We start from the raw sequence: 19,866 nt of genomic DNA, 5'->3' as shown, positions 1-19,866 counted from the left end.
GATGTTAATCGTGAAATAATATTATGGTGTTATTGTGATGTTATTGCGATGTTATTGTGGTTGTATTGTGATGTTATTATGGTTGTATTATGATTGTATTATAGTGTGATTGTGGTTGTACAGTGTTGTATTTGTGTCGTCGTATTTTGGTGTTATTGCGGTTGTATTCCAGTGTCATTGTGGTTTTATTATAATGTTATGGAATGATGTTATTATCATACATAATATTGTAGTGGTAAGAAGAAATTGTTTCTCTTCCAATGTTAAATCATCATTCCATATGGTTAATTTAGCTATCAAGTTTGTCATTGCACGATGTAGGTAAAAACTATGTGAAGCAATGCTTATCTAAGTTACATAAACATTTCAATGCAAGTACAATCACACGACTAGAGTCCGTTTGGGGCAGTTTGTGAGTTTCAGGATAAGCTGTTTATCCTGAAATGCAGCCCGCGGACCGGCCACAGGGGTTGACCCGCGGCGTGCGTTTAGTATAAAAACTCAAACACAATTTCAAATAAGCTGGCACCATAGGAGAACTAAACCGTACGCTCCGCAGGCACTTATACCCAAAGACCTTTCCGTTTTCCGTTCTTCGCCGAGAAGTGCGACAAGTGACTCATAATCGCTTCTCATGGGCTTCGCCGTCGAAGAAGGGAAAAGCTTCTCCTCCGATTGCCCTACTCTCCTTCTGGTTCGTACCTCGAAAGGCGGAAGCCGCTTGCCCCTTTTGTTTTATTCTAGGGTTTGAACGAAGTTTAATTTCTTCAATATTTTATATTTCGTATACCGTAATTTACTGTATGTGATCTAATCGGTGCAGCCCGCACTTTCAATCGGCAATGTGAGCCAGTTAACTATCGATCTGCTAATCTCATCTTTGAGGGCTAAAAGAATTGCGTACTTGGATGAGCCTTCGGTTCTTCCTTGCGTTGGTAATGATGCTTACGGGCCGCTTCCGGAGGGTGATCTTGCCCTTCCTCTTGAAGGTTAGTCAACAACCTATAGAGTTTTACCTTGTTTTTAATGGGTTTTCTTTCGAAATGTAGGCAACGAATTCATTGCGCCTACTTATTTGCGGTTGTTCATCATCTGATTTTTTTGTGAGCATTTGATGCACTCATGCAAATATTTATTAAGTTGAATGTGATATGAATGAAAAATTTCAATGTGTGAATAATAGCTTCAGTGGGGATATATGGTGAGAGTAGCACACACTAGAATAAGCAAATAAAAATTAGCTCGTGCTTTGGTCATATATGATGGAGAGAAGGTGCACGATTAATAATAGTAAATATAATTAATGCTGATGGTTTACAAAGCAATGAACCAAATGGAGTTGCTTGAAAGTAATATATCTAGAAATTGTGCCAAATACTTGTAGGAAATAAAATCAACAATTCATGCAAGAGTTAGTGGGAATTAAGGTGGAATGGGGACTTATAATGCTAATTTGAAAGAGTTTGGATAAGATTAATGATGATGATAATTACTCCTCTCTAGATTTACAATCATAGGTATTTATGACAATGTTGTTACATATAAAATCTAAATGACTGGGTTTGATTTACAATACAAAAATAGTTAGGGATCCAACTTTATGAGCTTCATGCTTCTATAGTACATTATTGTAGATTAAACATGATAAAGATAGGGATTTTCCATACAAAATAACACTTGTTGCTGGTTATTTGCTAGTCCTGCTATAAACTTTCTTAAACTCATTCCTAAGAAGCTGAACATCATTTGATTACTCGAAAACTATGAAATTCATGATTGCTAATCTTTCCATTTAAAATACCATAATCACTATTTTAATCTGCTTGATGCATGCCTATAATGTCTAGATCATTGATAAAGGTTAAGGTTATGAAATTTGATTTCTAACTTATGAAATTTGATTTCTAACTTTTTTTTTTTGTTTCGAGCAAGATTCTTGCCCTTAATTTGTTCGTAACGACCCCATGATGTCTCAATGCCTGATAACTGTTTGTATCCATAAACAAAAATAGCAAGCACCTATCTAACCCTCTCTCTCTATGTATACATAGGTACATATCTCTATGTATACATAGATACCCATCCATACCATAATTTAGTAATATATGACAATGTCTAGAGGAACCAATTATTAATGAAGTTCTTTTTTAATAATTAAAGGTCTATATTCATGTAATGATTCCTAGGGATATTGCATAAAATTGTGACTAATAAACACAAATGGTATAAATTATCATTATTTTAATACATATAGTCTTAATATTAATTATTGGAAGACGATGAATTTTACTTCTTGAAATCTCTTACTTGCAAAAAACTCTTATCGTTAGATTTTAAATTTTGTTAAGTAAAACTTGGTGGTCCTTAATTGGACTATTGGGCTAGCAATTCAATTCTATGAGAATTCCAAGTTGAAGAAGAAAAGAAAAGGAAATCAATCCCAAGTTAAAGGTGACAATTAGTGAATTCATTCTAGGAAGATGAGATGAAAGGGTAGAACAAAACTATGATTAATAAATTCAAACTAAAGGATCTCATCATATATTCTTAAAAAATCATATTAACTGGGAAATTATCTTTGGAAACCTAAAGGTTTTTATTTACATTTCTCGGTTGATATGTATTTAAGGGCTATTGGATTTAGACAGTTTTGGTGGACAAGCTAGATAAGGGAAATTAGAGGTCACATAGTCATTGTTTATATAAAAAGTATTTTTCCCATGGATGGATGTGTAGAGGTGGTGGTTGGTTTGTGGTTATGTTTGTGTAGAGGTGTTGGTGTGTGGAGGTGGTGGTGTTGTGGATGTATTGATGTCTTGATGTGTTGGTGTGTGGAGGTGTTTGTGTGTGAAGTTGGTGGCAGGAGTGATGTGTAGGTAACGTTGTAGTGTGGTGTGGAGGGGCATTGGTGTTGATATTGTGGCATTCACTTTTTTCTTTGAGTTGCGATATTGTGACATTCCTATTTATGTTTATTAGTTTTTTTTCATGCTAGTAATAAAATGGTAAAACAAAATAGGTCGGTTCATCTGCAGTATGAGATAAAGAATTAATATTTTTTGTGACTTCTGCCTCAAAGAGGTCGAACTTGGAAATAGGTCGACAACTTATTTCAACAAGGAAGACTGACAAAATATTATTACAAAATTCAAGAAAAGTACAGACAAAGAGTATGATACGATGCAATTAAAAATAAGTGAGATCAGCTAAAGAAGGATTGAAAAATCTAGAAGTAATTGATGCGAGGATCAACGAGCTTGGGGTGGGATCCGGTAAACCAAACGATTGATGCTTCCGAGCAATGGCGGGCATAGAGACTGGCGGTGAACATTTTTGAAGTGTTCCCTATTTTTGTCAATTATTAATTCATTTTCAAATCCAACATGTTATATAAATTTGTAAGTAATGTCTGCTGCAAAAAAAAATTAAATATAGTGGAATCAATTCTGAGCTGGAGGAGAAGTTAGATTGTATGTTTGTAAGTGTCGTGACAATGGGCAACAATACATGTGCCCCCAGTGAGGCATTGGTGGCATTCCCGAAAATTTGGGAGCTGATTAGATAGGTGAATCCAATGAAGGCCCTAGCTCAGACATTCATGAAGTGAGTCCATGAGAGGGTCAAAGTGTCCCCGGGTTGGAAAAAAAAAGAGAGAGAGCTGCTTTCTTTAGAAGTTAGATCTCACAGTTGGTGGTTTTATGCATCAATGACCCTGACCCATCACAAGCAACTTATGTCCAGCAGGTTATATGAATTATGGATGCAACTTCAAAAATTTATGAGGATATGCCGCTGTATTTGCTTTCTATGAAGTAGCTTGAAGATTCAACCCAATAATAACACCCGTTGACCGTAGGGTAGTTTATCTACATTATTTTTGTGGAAGCAGTGACATTTGATGGACTTTTTTTTTCATTAGATTCTTGTGGGACATTTCTTTTTGTTTATGGTTTTTCATGATGTTTTGAATTTTTATGCTACTTTGAAACTTTATTTCAGAGTTTTTCGTTTCTCATTGTGTTTTCTATTTATTTCTGTAATGTTAGTTGCTTATGTTGGTTTTGCTCGTAATTTTATATTATTGTAGCTAATTCATTGATGCTTATGTGATAGTCATTTCGATACCAAAATACATGGATCCAACTAGAGAAAGGCGCAGAAGGAGAGTTATAGCTGTAGTATGCTTGATGTACATATATTATAACTCGTATATAAAACGCTCCCATTTCATGACTTCCTCATATGTTGGTGAGAAATAGGTTGGAGAGTTGTCTGCGGGTCACCCAACTAGATTTAGTAATATGTTCCGCATGACACATGTGATATTCATCGATCTGTTGGAGAAAATATGCAAAAATCATGAACTTTGTGGCTCACTAGAACGACTTCACGAGAGGTGTTAACAATAACTCTCTATATATTATCGCAAAATGAATCAATGCAAAGAGCTATAGAGCGATTTCAACACCCTTTCAAAACGATGTACAGATAATTCTTAATAGGGTTGAATGCACTTGTCACTTTTTTTATTCACAAATCATAAAGCCAACATATTCTACATTTAAATGGACCCCACAGAAATTTTGCACGATGCACAGTATGCATTATACTTTAAGGTAATTTCTTCTATTTATTACATTTAATTTTCATATAAATATCGTAATTACGTAACCCTTCGTTATTTTTCTGGAATTGTATTAGAGCAATCAATGAAATACTCGTTGATGTGCGTGTTCCAAATAATGAGAAAATCACATTCATTTGACTGTTGTGGGTCCCCGATGTAGAATGTCATGGCGGTACACAGAATGATCATTTGTTCAGAAACAACTGCAATTCAGCTGTTTTTAACTGTAAATAAAAAAAAAACAGACAATCAGCTTATCTGCAGCAGTTTCTGTGCGACAGCTTATGTGCAGCTGCTTCCAGTGGCAGCTGCTACACAACAGCTTATTATTAAGAGTCTGTTTGGGGCAATTGCAGCTTAATAATAAAAAATCCCATAAAAAAATAGAGAGGCACGTCGCTTCCCCTCTCTCTCAACCTTTTCATATTTCTCAAGCAGCTCATCAAAACTTGATTTGAAAAATCAATTTTCTTAGTGTGTAGGTTAATCGTATATAAAATATGGTTAATATCCATTAAAAAATATTATATTTAATTTAAAAAATGAAAAATGGAGTTTGTAATTTGTAAAAGCTAAAAAAAGTATATGAATTTAACCATTAATATCCGTTAAATCACAATATTAAACATGAAAGGTCAATAAAAAATGAATGTGTTGCGTGCAAATAAATGTTACAGTGAAAATAGGCTCTCATGCGCACAATTATAATTAAATACAAATCGGAAGATGTCACTGTAATGAAATTACTGAAACGTTATCGTGTAATCTTGATTTTTTGAATAAAAATGTTTTATGAGTTGATGAGGATGCATTTTCAAAGAATTGATTTAATGCATAGACGTGAAATGGTACAGTGAATTTATTTTTCAAAACGTTACATAATTATTTTGAATTGCAATTTGGAGATGGTGCTTGGGTAGAGTAGATAATAGAATGAGATTGTTGGATTGTGAAGGAGTCTGTTATAATTTGCTGAAATGATGGACACAAAACTCGTAGAGAATTAATAGACAAATACTCAAAATAAAAACCAAACAATTCCTTCAGATTCAAGATGGATTTGGAGATGGTGATTGGGTAGAGTAGATAATAAAATGAAATTGTTGAATTGCCAAGAAGTCTGTTATAATTTGTTGAAGTGATGGACACAAAACTTGTAGAGAATTAATAGACGAATACTCAAGATAAAAAACCAAATAATTTCAATCCAAGAAGTGGGGTTAGAAGAGCTTCGAGATTAAGGTTTCACTTTTTGATAAAAGATACAGAAGTTGGAAATAAATTAGAGGCCAGAGAGGAGAAATGAGGGAGAGGAGCTAGGCAATGCATTGGAAAATTGAGGAAATTATAATTTTAGAAATTCTCATTCAACTGAGAAGATTTGGATGTAAGAGACCATCTATTCAAATTCATTCTCCTTTGAAGTGCCAACTACAAGCCATGCTTATCCTATTCAAATTGAATTTCAAGTGAAATTCAAGATTCAATGGCATTCTAGCATATTCCAAAAAATCTTAAAATAACCCAATTAAAATAAATGTACCGTTTTTCAGATCTCATGGTCTCATCAAAGTTAGAAGGAAGCTTGGCATTGTGAGTAATAACGATGTCATTGAGATGGTACTGTAGAATCTGATTGATCGTCTCTATTATGTTGTCCTATGGTGCAAATCATAAAATTATTTTTGATATTATAATTATAATGTGGCTATGGAGGTGAGCAATCCATAGGTCGATGATGATTCAGATGAATTAGGGATTTCAGATGAGTATGACTTATTTTATAGGCAGCTGCTCACCCTCAATTTTATGGTGTGAGAAAGGTATTCACATTTTTTTCATAAAAATAAATAATTATATAAATATATATGTATGTAATATATGAATATATATGTATATAAATATATATGTATGTAGGATATATATATATATATATATATATATGTATATATATATATATATATATAGTCAGATAGATAGATATATTATGCATTGTTGTGTTGTTTGATACCACTTACTGTCTCCTAGGATAAAAATGAAGATGGGCTAATCATTTTTTTTCAGTAGGTGATGATGCATATTAATTAGAGATTTTAGATGATTTTGGGGTTAGATTCGGCATGGATTTGGAGATCGAGCTTGGGTAGGTTATAGAATAGAATGAAATTGTTGGATTGCTAAGAAATCTATTAGAATTTGCAGAACTGATGACACAAAAGTTGTAGAGAATTAGAGACCAATACTCACAATAATAAACCAAAAAATTCCAATATAAATTTATAGACATAACCTGAAGGAGTGGGGTTACAATTTCACTTTTTTAATAAAAGATATAGAAGATGGAAATAAATTAGAAGAGAGGAGAAATGAGCTGGGTAATGCATCAGAAAATTGAGGAAATTATAATTTTAAAAATTCTCAACTGAGAAGATTTGGGTGTAAGAGATCATTTATTTGAATTCATTGTCCTTTGAAGTCCCATTTACAAGCCATGCTTATCCTACTCAAATAGAAGTTCAAGTGAAATTCAAGACACAAAATGGTATTCTAGAATATTTCAAAAAATCTTAAAATAATCTAATTAAAATAAATGTTCCATTTTTCATGATTCAATGTTCTCATCAAAGTCAGAAAGAAGCTTCAGATGATTTAGATGCTTGGCTTTGTGAGTAATAGCGATGTCATTGACATGATGCTGTAGATTATGATTGATGGTCTCTATTATGCTGTCCTATGGTGCAAGTTGGAGCCATTGAAAGGATCTTTTAGGAATGTTGATTTTACTTTAAACATAACTTCCTTTGATCTAAATTGGAAGCAGTTATGTTTACAAGTTGATGCTATTGTAGTTCTTATTTGCAATCTGAAAACAAGGGTTCTGAATGAATTAGCTTTTAGTAGGCTTCTTTTTCAGAAGAGAAATAAATTTATTGACTGATAATCTAAAATGATTTAATGTAACACCAGCTGAAGCTTGATTACCTTTGCTTTCTAGAACCAAATGTCAGGATGAAAAGTGCAATCACTCTCTTTTTTCTCTTGCGTTGTAAAACTGCCTGGCAGTTGAGTATATAAATATAGTTCTTAAGCTTTACTAGTTGTTCCTGTATGTTCCAATCATGTTTGATAGATTCCTCTTATTTACATAAATGACCTGCCTACATCTTCATAGGTATCAGGTGAACATGATTGATTTGGTGGATAGATATGTATTGCAATTGCATGTTTTTTCAATGAGCGTACACACATGAATCCATTTCTTTCAGTACTCGTCTATGCACAGAATATTTCTTACTCTTTCTTTGATTTTTTCACATTTTTCATACATTACTATTGGCGCTGACTCAGCCTTGTTGTGTCTTAGAGGATGCTATTTGAAAACATGTACTCTCTACTAGTTTGAATTTTCATCTTCTTTTATTATTGTTAGGTCCTGATAAGTTGTGGCGTTATGTGTTGGGCTTTACAAGATATTAAAATACCACCCTAGTATGCTGATTGACTTGCTGATAAGTAGGTTTTGCATTGTATATTCATCATTTTTGTAGCAGCTGTTGTTTTATTTATGCATCTTATTTATTTCCCTGCATCTACTGGGTACCTTATAAAACAAGTCTTATCATTTCTTATGCAGTAATTGCATAAAATTTGTAATTTGTATCAATTTTTCTATTTTGTGATGACCACAAAATTTCTTTGATTGTGGATATGCTAGTCTATTCTTATGAAAGTCTAACAAAAACAGCTTTTATTTTAACCGCTAGCATGCTCCACATTTTCTTGCATTCAGAAAGAGCAATCAGCCCCCCTCAACATTTGCCAAAATGAAGTTTTCATAGGTTTTCCAAAATTAATAATTCATAACCTGGAATTGCATTGTCTTCAATAATATCTTCTAAATTTCTTTTCACTCAGTTAATTGATGCCAATTGCAGCTTACGACTCTCTTTCTCATGCTCTGACTCTGATTCAACAGCGTTCACCAGTTATCAAGGTGATCCAACTTCTTAAATCCAGATTTAACTCTTTTATGTTTTAAAACTGGGCTTTTCTTATTGCCACTTGATATCATGCAATGCTAATGTTGAAATTTCCATTCATTTTTTCTTTAAACATTAGCAAAGCGTATTCAGGGAAGTTTCTGGGAATTAACTATGATGTTTAACTTCAAGTCTGTTTCATGCTTGCTACTGTAACTACTAGAAATTTTTAGTTAAGATATCAACAAAATTTGTTAAGTGACATGGAGCTGAACTTATAGAGCTTGGTCCAATGCTCAATTGCCTGGTTGCTGATCTTGGACTTGGTCCTACTTAATAATTTGTTTTTTTAGAGTTTTAAGGGTTGCTTGTTTTGTGTGTAGTGGTATCAAGAATGTTTTGTCTCGCTAAAGATTAATATATAGGTAAACTTGAAGGATAGTGAAGCTAATCTAATATAATCATTGATTGCTTATGTGGATGCCAAGTTCATTCTATTAGCTAACCGACATCGTTTAATTTATTGGAAGTTTGGTTTGATAGATGTTGCATTCTCCCTTTTTTGTCCCTGTAGACTGTTCCCTGAATTACTGCTGTTAAAACATACTGGTCCCATTTATATCAGTCTTCGATTAAGCCTAGCGTTTTTTATGCTGAGGTCTATTAATGTTTCCTTTGCAAGCTTGTATCTAGAAGCAGTCTAACTTACATCTCATGGTCAGGGAATTAAGTGCTGCTGAAGCAACCTATTATCTAAATATTCTCTGAAAGGTATTATACTAGTTTTTTGTGTGCCTAACATGTATAAAACCACAACAATAGTACTAAGTGATCTTACGACGCTCGACACAATTTTACTAACGACTTAAATAAGGTTACATGAAGTTTTAAAAGAAGAAAAGACAACAAACCAAGCAAAAGCGTAACATAAAGAATTACAAATAAAAAATCGACAAAAGAAAACACAATAAGTTGACTAGGAGGAAGTTCAGAGAGGTGGTGTCAAATCGGTGGTTGCGGTGAAGGCCAGAGAGATGGTGGACGATTGTGGAAGAGTAGGAGAGCAAGTCAGCGATCGTCAAAGCCTCGAACCGCAGCTGGAAGGAGTGGCTGGGACTGCAGTAGAGAGAATATGGAAGGGGCAGCGGATAGTACACCTGCAGGTAAGCTGCAGGAGGGCAACGTGATGGTTGTGGCCTATAGGGGAGCTGCAGGCTCTGTTTTAAAAAGCATTTTTGTGGTGCGCTCGGGGCACCCAGGGGCGGGGCGTAAGGTCTTCCTCTCAAGGCCCAAGAGGGGGGAGTATACACACATGGGGCTCACGGGAAGTATTGGAGTGCAAAATGCGCTCACGGGGTGTGCGCTCAGCCTCCCGTTCGAATAAAAAGGGGTTCAAAATCCCTAATTCTAAATACCTGTTTGATTTGAGCCAAACATAGTCATCCTCTCTAGTTCGAACTCGACTTCTCCTTCTTGTTCTCCTTCTTCTTCTCCTTCTCCTCCTCCTTCTCCTTCTCCTCCTTCTTCCTTCTTCTCCCCTGCACTGAAATTGTGCACTCGTATCCTTCTTCCTTCAACTCCGTATCGTCTACGTCTTCCTCTCCTCTCGCACGCAGGCTCTTGCACGGAGAGTTGGATCGGGCTCGTTTGCATCGTCTTCTCTCGCACTCGCCTGCACTCCTTTCTGCATCATCTTCTCCTGCTCTCGCCTGAGGTTTGTGTTGTTTTATGCTTCTATATTTGTGATTACTATGGTGTAAAAAGTAGAAACAGTTAAATCATGTGTTTTTAATTTATCATTTTACAGCACCGCAAATTTTTTGGTTACCCTAACGGCTGTGCTACATTTTCTTATGATTTCGATGTAGCTGCAACAGTAATTTCACTGTAGATACTACAGTGAACTGCAAATTTATATTTATATTATATATATATATATATATATATATATATATATATGTTTCTTTCATGTTAAAGTATTGCTAGAGACCACTCTAACTACAATGAATCACAGTTTTTTTTCATGTACGCAATTTTCTGGAGGCGGATTTCATCCATTTTTTTTTAATGTGTTAGATTAGTTATTAACTGCTAGTAATGGAAGGGGGGATTGTGTAGTCGGTAGTAGTCGCAGTACTAAGAATGACTTTGCATGGCAATATACAACAAACATACCCAATGAAAAACATTTCAGATGTTAGTTTTGCAATCAAATTTGTAGTGGAACAATAAACATGATGAAACAACATCTTGCAAACACACATAAGGGCATTAAGTCATGTACTAAAGCTCTTACTGAAGTTCAAGAGAAATGTAAGAAAGCATCAAAAGAAATTCAAAAGTCAAAGCACAATGTCAGAGTGTCTTAAATGATATTAGAAGCAGTGCAAATACTAGTAAGGTCAAAATGCTATAAACTCATCATTAGTTGACTCCTCTCAGAGGCCACCAAGAATTAGAGGTCCAATGGAGATTATTTCACCACAACACAAGTAAGGAATTCTACTCTAAATTCTAAGTGGGATAAATATGAAAGAAAAGAAGCATGTAGAACTTTGATTGATTTTCTTGTGAACAGTCCAATTGAGATTTTTTTCTTAAATATGTGGATGCTTCTAATGCAATAAAAAGTAGTGATTTACTATTCACTTATTTGAATGACGTGATTGAGGAAGTTGGAGAAAAAAATGTAGTGCAAATTATAACAGATAATAGATCAAACTATGTGAATGCGAGTAAAAAAATAATTAAAAAAATAACATATTTATTGGACACTATGTGCAATACATTGTATTGACCTAATGATAGAAGACACTGGAAAGTTGAAGTTTCATGAGAGCACACTTGCGAAAGCAAAATAAGTTGTAAAATTCATTTATGGACACATAAGTTCTAGGCATGATGAGATCTTTTACAAAGAATAGACAGCTTGTTCATCTAGCCATCACACGGTTTGTTACAACATATACAAGCAGAAGCAATCACTTATGGCAATGCTCTTCTCAGAAGCTTGGTGTTCTAGTCAATGAGTAAAGAAGGCAAAAAGTATAAAAGCTCGAGCTGTTATTTTTTTTGAAACATATTTTTTGGGTCATCTTGCTTATTGTATCAAAAGTGTTATGCTGCTTGTAAATGTTCTAAGAGAGGTTGACTCAGAAGAAATGTCAGCCATGGGTTATATTTATGGGTTAATGGATTCAGCAAAAAAAAAATTGCTTTTAATTGCGGCATAATGAAAAGAAGTATAAACCTATTTGTAGGAAAATTAATGTAAGATGGGAAGTCCAACTTTATAAACCACTACATGCAGCTTGTTATTATTTAAACCCTCAATTTCGCTTTGAGGATAATTTTTCTGATGATGATGAGATGAAAGAAGGGTTAATTGCTTGTATGGAAAGAATGTTGAACTATGAAGATCGACTTGGGGCTGATATTCTACTAGAATTATATGATAACTTACGAGGAGACTTTGGGAGTAGAATTGCTATGGATTCAAGAAAGTTAAGATCTCCTGATAATTGTTGGATGAGATTTGGTGGGAAAGACACCTAAATTAATGAATTTTGCGATTCAAGTTCTTAGCCTCATATGCAGTTTATCAGGTTGTGAAAGAAATTGGAGTACTTTTGAATCAATTATAATTTTTTTATTTCTTAAAAGTTAAAATTATTACTATTTGCTTTCATAATCACCTCTTAAAAATAATATTTTTTATCATATATTCATACTAAAAAGAGGAACAATTTGGAGCTCAAGAGATTGAATGCTCTGGTATATGTAAGATACAATACTAGATTGAATGAAGGAAGTATAAGAATAAAATAAGATTTTGATCTAATACTGATAAGAATATAGACTGTGATGATGAGTGAATTGTTGAGAAAGAAGATCCAGTGCTTCTACAGGAATCTTCTTCGATGAATGAAGAACATGTCTTTGATGTTGATGTAATCAGAAATGTGCCTATGACAAATGCAAATGAAGAATCACAGAATAATACACAAGGAAGAAAAAACATTTTTATAACATATTCTCACAGGAAAAAGAAGATGAATGAAAAAACAAGTTTCGCATTTACATTTAATTGTTATTTATATAAATATGCATTCTTAATTTCTTATAGAAAAAATATCATGAATATTTACGAATTTCATTTTGATTGTGTTTGTAATTTAGGCAACAACGATAAGGAGAAATAAATTATGAATGCACTTGTGATTGAGCATAATGTTGACTTCAATGAAGTGGACAATGAATGTAGAGAATATGAAGGACCTAGTTGCGATTTGGATAAAACTATCGGTGAAGAAGAGGATTTTGATGATGAGTTTAAAGAATGAATAACCTTCGAGGATTTAGATAAAATGATCATAAATTTATTTTTTGGCTCAAACATGTTTTCTTATTTATATGTTTCATTTTTTTTTTTTTTGTGGATTTTTGCTAGTATCTTAAATTTTCTAATTCTAGAAGACTTGTTTTATTTGTTTCTTTTTTTATCATGCACAAATAGTATTAATACTGTGGGACTTACTCCCGATGCTTTGAGGCTTACGTCCCGTTGAATACGCACGCCTTTTAAAACATTTGCTGCAGAGCAGTTGTAGGTCTGCAAGAAAGGAGGCTGTAGGTGGCTGAAGCGCTATGGCAGCCTACTTGAAGAGGGGCGGTGACCTATTGGTGGTTGAAGGGTTGTGGCATCCTACAGGAAAAGTAGGGGGCAGTGGCAGCCTGACATAGTGTTGGGGAACGGGTGGACAACAACAAGAAGGGTGGAAGGATAGATAAATATCTTGGTTGGGTCGAGCTACAGTTAGAACACCATTCTGACCCGTGGAGACGATCACCACCTCGGACGAGGGACAGCAGAAGCACTTCCTCAACGTTGGATACAACCCTCGAAGGGAAAACTTTAGGGTAAATCCTGAATTCAGATATAACAAAAAAGACCCCTAACTCTAAGTACATCATCCTCTATTTATATTGAGGTTGTAATTTTATTTTGGGCAATACTTAAAATAAGAAAGAAGAATCAAATCAAGATTTCAGATTTAGGTAAGGAAATAAAGTGAGGGAAAATCAGATTTAAGGAGGGTAAATAAAGTAATCAAAATTCAGATTTTGGAAAGGACTTAAAATATGAAACGTTTTAGAATAAGGAAGGAGAATAAATTATAGTCAGGATTTCAAATTTTAGGAAAAGATTTAAAATAAAAAAGTGCTAGGAAGGAAAGAGGAAAGAGAGGAAAGGAAAGGGGAAACAGAAGGGGAAGAGAGGAGCGGCAGCCCCCCTCCCTTCGAGGACCGGCCCTTCCTCCATAGACCCAGCGTCACTAAGTTAATTTATTCATGTTGTTTTTCTCAAGAAAATAAATGGTACACTAAATGAAGGATACCAAAAGGGTAAATGAGAGGGGAAATAGGACAATGTGAAACGACTCTTTAAATTGGCTTCTCCAATCCTAGTATATTTAGAAGTGTAGATGTTTCACCAAATGTAGCTCTTAGTGGGAATTGCTGGAAAAGAAAATCTTGCTCGAAATTGGTTGATTATGTCATTGATTTTTGTTATCTTTTTTGCTTTAAAAACAAAATCCAAATGACTTGATTTTGTAATGGTTTTCGTAATTGGTTGATCATTGATGTAGGGGATGATGATTGAATTTGCAAAAAGCTTGGCTAATTTTGTAACAGCTATTGGAAAGAAGCATATTGTTATTCTTTCCAGCTTAGATTCCGGTAAGAGAAAGCAAATCGATGGGTCGAGGTAATTCTTTTTTTTGTTTTGGCTGTCTTTTCTCTGTATATCGCTTCTATTAGGTGTAGTCTACTGAGATTTTTCTTTTTTACTGTTAGTTTTATGCAGATATATTACATTTCAAGTGTCAATGATGATGGGCATGACGTAGATTGTGAGAGGCTAGGTTGGAAAAGACTTGAAGAATATAAACCTTTTGAGAGGAGATGGAAGTATCTTAAGCATCTAGCTGAAGAAAATCTTAGCCAGGAAGACTATATAGATCAGGAAGATGACTTGGTTGATGATGATTACTATGCAGGACTGCCATTTGCCGCCTTATTTGTATGCTGCAAGGTGGTTATTTTGATGGATAATTAGACTTCTCTTTATTCCTTAGGGGGCTCATGTGGTTGACTTCATTGAATTGGTCAGGCCAAAGGAGTAAAAGTTACTTGTTTGCTATGCTATTGTTCGGAAGGGGATAACATTCAGGACTCGTTACAGTTAGCTGAGGCTGCTTGCAAGCTTCTGGGTATTGATCAAGAAAATTTCCATGGTGAGTTTAGGCCTTATTTCTTGCAAATTAGTTTCATATTTAATTTCTGTAGATAAATTCCATTTTATTTCATCATATCAAAGCATTTTCTTATTGGCCTATGTTTCAAGCATTGTTGTAAGCAAGCAAATATAGAGAATTATAAATCGTCGTTTGCAAATCTTGCAAGTCATCAGTATATAAATTTTGGGGCCATTTGCATGCATACCACACAATTTTTCTGTATTTACATATCTAACATCTATGCTTCATTTATTACATTTATAACTCTCAAATCATTTATACAATAACAACAACAACAAACCTTTATCCCACTAAATGGGGCTGGCTACATGAATCTTTTTTCTCCATTACATCTTTTTGAGTGCCATATATTCATTTAATTCTAATAAATTAAGATCATTTTTTATACAATACGCCCAAGTCTCTCTAGGTCTACCTTCGCCTTTCTTAACATAAATCGAATCTTAAGCATCTCCTAATCGGATCATTAGATGGTCGACGTTTAATGTCACCAAACCATCTAAGACGGCTCTCTAGTTTTTTCCGACATTAGAGCTACACCAACCCTATCATAGATAGATTCATTTCACGTTTTGTCTCTTAAGCTTTGCTCTAGCCACTCATCCACCCAAGCATTCTCATCTTGGCAACACTTTACTTAGTCGTGGCAACTCTTTACTAAGTTTTATGCTTCTCTTTTAAATGTCAACATTCAGCGCCATACAACATTGTAGGTCTTACCACCATCTTATAAAATTTTCCTTTTCTATCTAAACTGTACTTTTCTATCACACAACAGGCCCGAAGCATTCCTTTACTTCAACCAACCATCTTGAATTCTACTGATAACATCTCATCTATATCACCATCCCTTTGAACAATAGACCCAAGATATCTAAAGCGTTCACAACTTTTAATAATTTGATCACCTATAGTTACAACTCTTTCACTAGAGCTACTACTACTAAAATTACATTCCATGCATTCAATTTTAGTTCTACTCAAATGAAGGACTTTAGACTCCAATGAAGACCTTCATAATTTAAGTTTTTCCTGAGCTATTTCTCTAGTCATATCCATGAGAAGGATATCATTAGCGAAAAACTTACACCAAGGTACATCCTCCTGTAAATATCTAGAAAAAAATATCTAGTAAGAGCATCTATAACTAAAGTAAAAGATATGGGCTTAAAGTCGATCCCTGATGTAATCCAAACTGAAATAGGAAAATATTTGGTCAATCCTCATTCCATTCGAACGCAGGTAACAACTCTAGTATACATATCTTTAATGGCTTGATTATAAGTCATATCAACACCTTTCTTCTCTAGAACTCTTCACTTCTCTAGAACTCTTTCTTATCGTAAGCTTTTTCTAAATCAATAAAAATCATATGTAGATCCTTCTTATTCTCTCTGAACTTTTCCATCAAACCTCTCAATAAATGTACAGCTTCCATAGTAGACCTGCTCAACATAAATCCAAGTTGATTATGAGAAATCTTTGTAATACGTCTTAACCTATGTTCAATTACCTTCTCCCATAATTTTAAAGTATGACACATCAACTTAATTTATCTATAATTTGCACACTCTTGTGCATATCCTTTATTTTTAAAAATGGGAACTAAAATACTCTTCCTTCACTCTGACATCTTTTTAGTTTTTAAAATAATATTAAAGAGTTTAGTAAGCCAAGATACCCTCAAATCTCTTATATATTTCCACACTTCAACTGGGATATCATCAGGTCCTACAGACTTTCCACCTTTGATTTTCTGTAAGGCATTCTCAACTATTTTTTTTACTAATGCGATGGTAAAAATGAAATATTTCATTATTATTAACGATATTTAAGATCACTAAAGTAGTTCGTATTTTCAGAAATTTTATTAAAAAATTTATCAAAAAAATTGGCCCACCTATGTTGAATATCTTTTTGTAAGAAAAACACTTTTTTATTTTCATTTTAAATACACTTTACTTGATTTAAATGTTTACTTTTTTTTTTTGTTTAGCTAGTTTATATATATACACCCTTTTTAATATTCTCCTTAGTATCTAATATATTATAAAGATTACTAAAAGCAGAATTTTTAACGTCACAAATTGTTCTTTTAGACAACCTATGGGACATTTTATATTTTTTCCAATTCTCTATGTTTTTACATTTAAGCAAATTTTTATAACATAACTTATTATATTTTATATTTTCTTGCATATTATTATCCCACCGCCAACAATTTTTATTTATAGAAACTTTTTCTTTTGATTCTTCAAGTACATCATTTGCCACTTGTTTAATAATATTTGTTATTTTATCTCACATATAATTTGCTTCTTCATGAACATCCAAATTTTGAAATCTTGAAGTTTACTCCTAAAAATAAATTTATTTGTCTTTTTGGTGCCACAATCTAATTTTGCGACAATGATTCCTAGTATTCTTTATTTTTTCAACTCTTCATCTTAAATCTATAACTAATAATCGATGTTGAGTACTTAAATATTTCACTTGGAATGATCTTACAATATTTATATTTTCAATGATCTCTTCTTCTCATAAGAAAACAATTAATTTATGTTTTATTAGATTCATTCTTATAAGTATTAATATACTCATCTCTTTTCCTGAGTAAAGTATTAGCAATAACAAAATCATACGTTAAAGCAAAATATAATATGGTTCTACATTTTTCATTAATCACTCCAAAAACATAGCCACCATAAATATTTTTAAAATCTTCTACCACTCTACTGACATGTCCCTACATTTTCCCCAATAAAATTTTTTTCTTCAAGAGGTATCATTTGTATCAAGTCTTCTAGGTCATTCTAAAATTTTTCTTTAGAACCAATATCTAAACTTACTTAATGAGCATAAACACTTATAATATTAAAAATCTCAGTATCAACAATAATCTTAAGGAACAATAATCTTAAGGAAACAATAATCTTAAGGACTATAATTTTATCTCCAATTCCATTAATTTTTACAACATTATCTTTCAAACTTTTATCTATAATTACACCTACCCCATTTCTAGTGCGACTCTTACCTGAATCCTAAGTTTAAAACCTAAGTTATCAATTTTCTTAATCTTTACTCCAACCATTTAGTTTATTCAATACATAAGATTTTTTATCTTTCTATGAATCATAATATTAACTAATTTCATTAATTTATATGTGAAAGTACCTATATTCTAAGATCACATCCTAATTTTAGTTTCATAAACTAATTTTTTTACTCGCATTCGTATGTAATTTGAGAACTCTTGCTTATTTGACATGACACTCGGGTGCTGGTGTAACGACCCTTGCACATTTTCACTGTATTCAAGTCATACAGCTCGTTGCTTTCAAGGGACGCCCTAACATTTACACGATGATTAAAAGGATTCATGTCATGATTTTTTGACAAATTTTACTCTGGTTGTCAACTGCGTAACGCAACCCTCCACTTTTCACATCATAAATACCACTATTATAAACTTTTAATAAGTGAAATATGTCTTTTTTTGGCATATGTAAAACGCTATATGTATGTAAAAATCAAAGTGTAGGCTTTGATATGGAAATACATAGGAATTGTGTGGAATGTATGTAGATCTTTCTAAATTTTATGATGGTTTTGATAAAGGGTATGAATATCATGATCTCATCTCCATACAGGTAACGAGCCAGGAGGATGGGTGATTCCACTTTCATGGAAAACAGTGTATGGGCCACCACCAGATATGTCTCTCTTCTGACATGCGTTTGGATCAGTTCAACTTGAATCGCATGGAATCTCATTCTGGAACGGTTTGTAGCCAAATACTGAAACTTGCATTTCCTCCATATTTTCTCTTGTTATCTGGACTGTAAAGTAGGAATCTTTGAGGTTAGTTTATCAACACCAACCTAGAAGGATATGTTCATGTTCGCAATACTCACTTCTCATACCTGAAAATTTAAACATTATTTTCAGAACAAGTCCATTTAAAGTATTTCAAACTGTTCTCCGGCGTTGTAGATCGATATGAGGCTTTTTGAATTGTAAAAGAAATATATTTTCAGAACATGCAAATCTTTGAAATAATACATTGTTTGTCGGGAAAAATCATTAAGAGGAAAATAAATAAACAGATAATAATTTTTTTTAATGGCTGCTTAAATGTCCCTTGTGAAGTATGAAAGTTTCTGTATATAAATTTCTCATAAAGTATGCATATTACTTTTACTCAATTATGATAAGAGGAGAGATTTGGGCAGAGAGAGGAGATAGAGAAATCTGGAGGAGGAGGAGGATGAGAGAGATTATTTGACGAGAGAGGGGGGGGAGAGAGAGAGAGAGAGAGAGAGAGAGAGAGAGAGAGAGCTTGCTGAGCCAGTCAAGCTTATTTGGAGAAAATGCTACACTGTAACATAAATCCAAATTTAAAATGAAGATTTGTTGTAAGAGTTTTCCCAATTTATATGGCACACCCAAAAAGTGGGGGCCGTATTTATGCACTAGTTCTAAACACAAGAATCATGAAATTTCTATTTTAAGTTTAAGATGTATGTATGGAGTAGAATTTCTCATAATATAAATTAAATCTTTAGGTAGCTGGATATTCAGTTTGGTAAGAAAATTAAAAAGCATTCAAATTATCTTATTGTCGGCTTAATTTCAATTACTGACAATGAAGGTGAAGGTGCTGGTATTGCATTTTGCTCAAGTCAGAAAGTTTCTGTTTAGTTCTGTTTTGTCCAAAATCTTTTCATTTTTACTTTAGGGAAGAACCTATTTATGTGAACAACTTCTGACTTATTTGCTGCTAAATAACATGGATTAAGCAAAATTGCAATTATATCCTTTGAGCCAAGTGATCGTTCCCACGCTGCAATTTTGCTACTGCTTTTTTTTGTTGTTTTTCAAAGATTTTTGTGGTGGGAAATAGCGTTTATTTCTAGATCCACTACTGTGTGGG

General features: G+C 33.4%; 1 protein-coding gene across 1 annotated transcript; it reads left to right on the top strand.

Annotated features, from left to right (window-relative positions):
- The first annotated feature begins 525 nt into the window (after positions 1-525).
- On the top strand, positions 526-19,016 carry LOC110032481 (proteasome assembly chaperone 2). Its single transcript, XM_020736130.1, has 7 exons — positions 526-694; positions 824-989; positions 8,563-8,621; positions 14,259-14,377; positions 14,467-14,704; positions 14,783-14,906; positions 18,584-19,016. Exons 1-7 carry the CDS (start codon positions 635-637, stop codon positions 18,661-18,663), a joined length of 846 nt encoding a protein of 281 aa, XP_020591789.1. The 5' UTR covers positions 526-634; the 3' UTR covers positions 18,664-19,016.
- The last annotated feature ends 850 nt before the right edge of the window (positions 19,017-19,866 follow it).

This window comes from Phalaenopsis equestris, unplaced genomic scaffold, assembly GCF_001263595.1.
Source record: "Phalaenopsis equestris unplaced genomic scaffold, ASM126359v1 Scaffold000951, whole genome shotgun sequence".
In the NCBI taxonomy this organism is placed as follows: Eukaryota; Viridiplantae; Streptophyta; class Magnoliopsida; order Asparagales; family Orchidaceae; genus Phalaenopsis; species Phalaenopsis equestris.
Note: the sequence above shows the minus strand (reverse complement) of the source record. Positions and strands in the feature narration are given on the sequence as shown.

Bases quoted from the DNA above. Each gene is read 5' to 3' on its own strand.
- LOC110032481 (XM_020736130.1), top strand. From the start codon at position 635: ATGGGCTTCGCCGTCGAAGAAGGGAAAAGCTTCTCCTCCGATTGCCCT. The intron at 8,622-14,258 runs GTGATCCAACTT...TCATTGATGTAG, and splicing joins AGCGTTCACCAGTTATCAAG to GGGATGATGATTGAATTTGC. The intron at 14,705-14,782 runs GTGGTTATTTTG...TGAATTGGTCAG, and splicing joins CCTTATTTGTATGCTGCAAG to GCCAAAGGAGTAAAAGTTAC.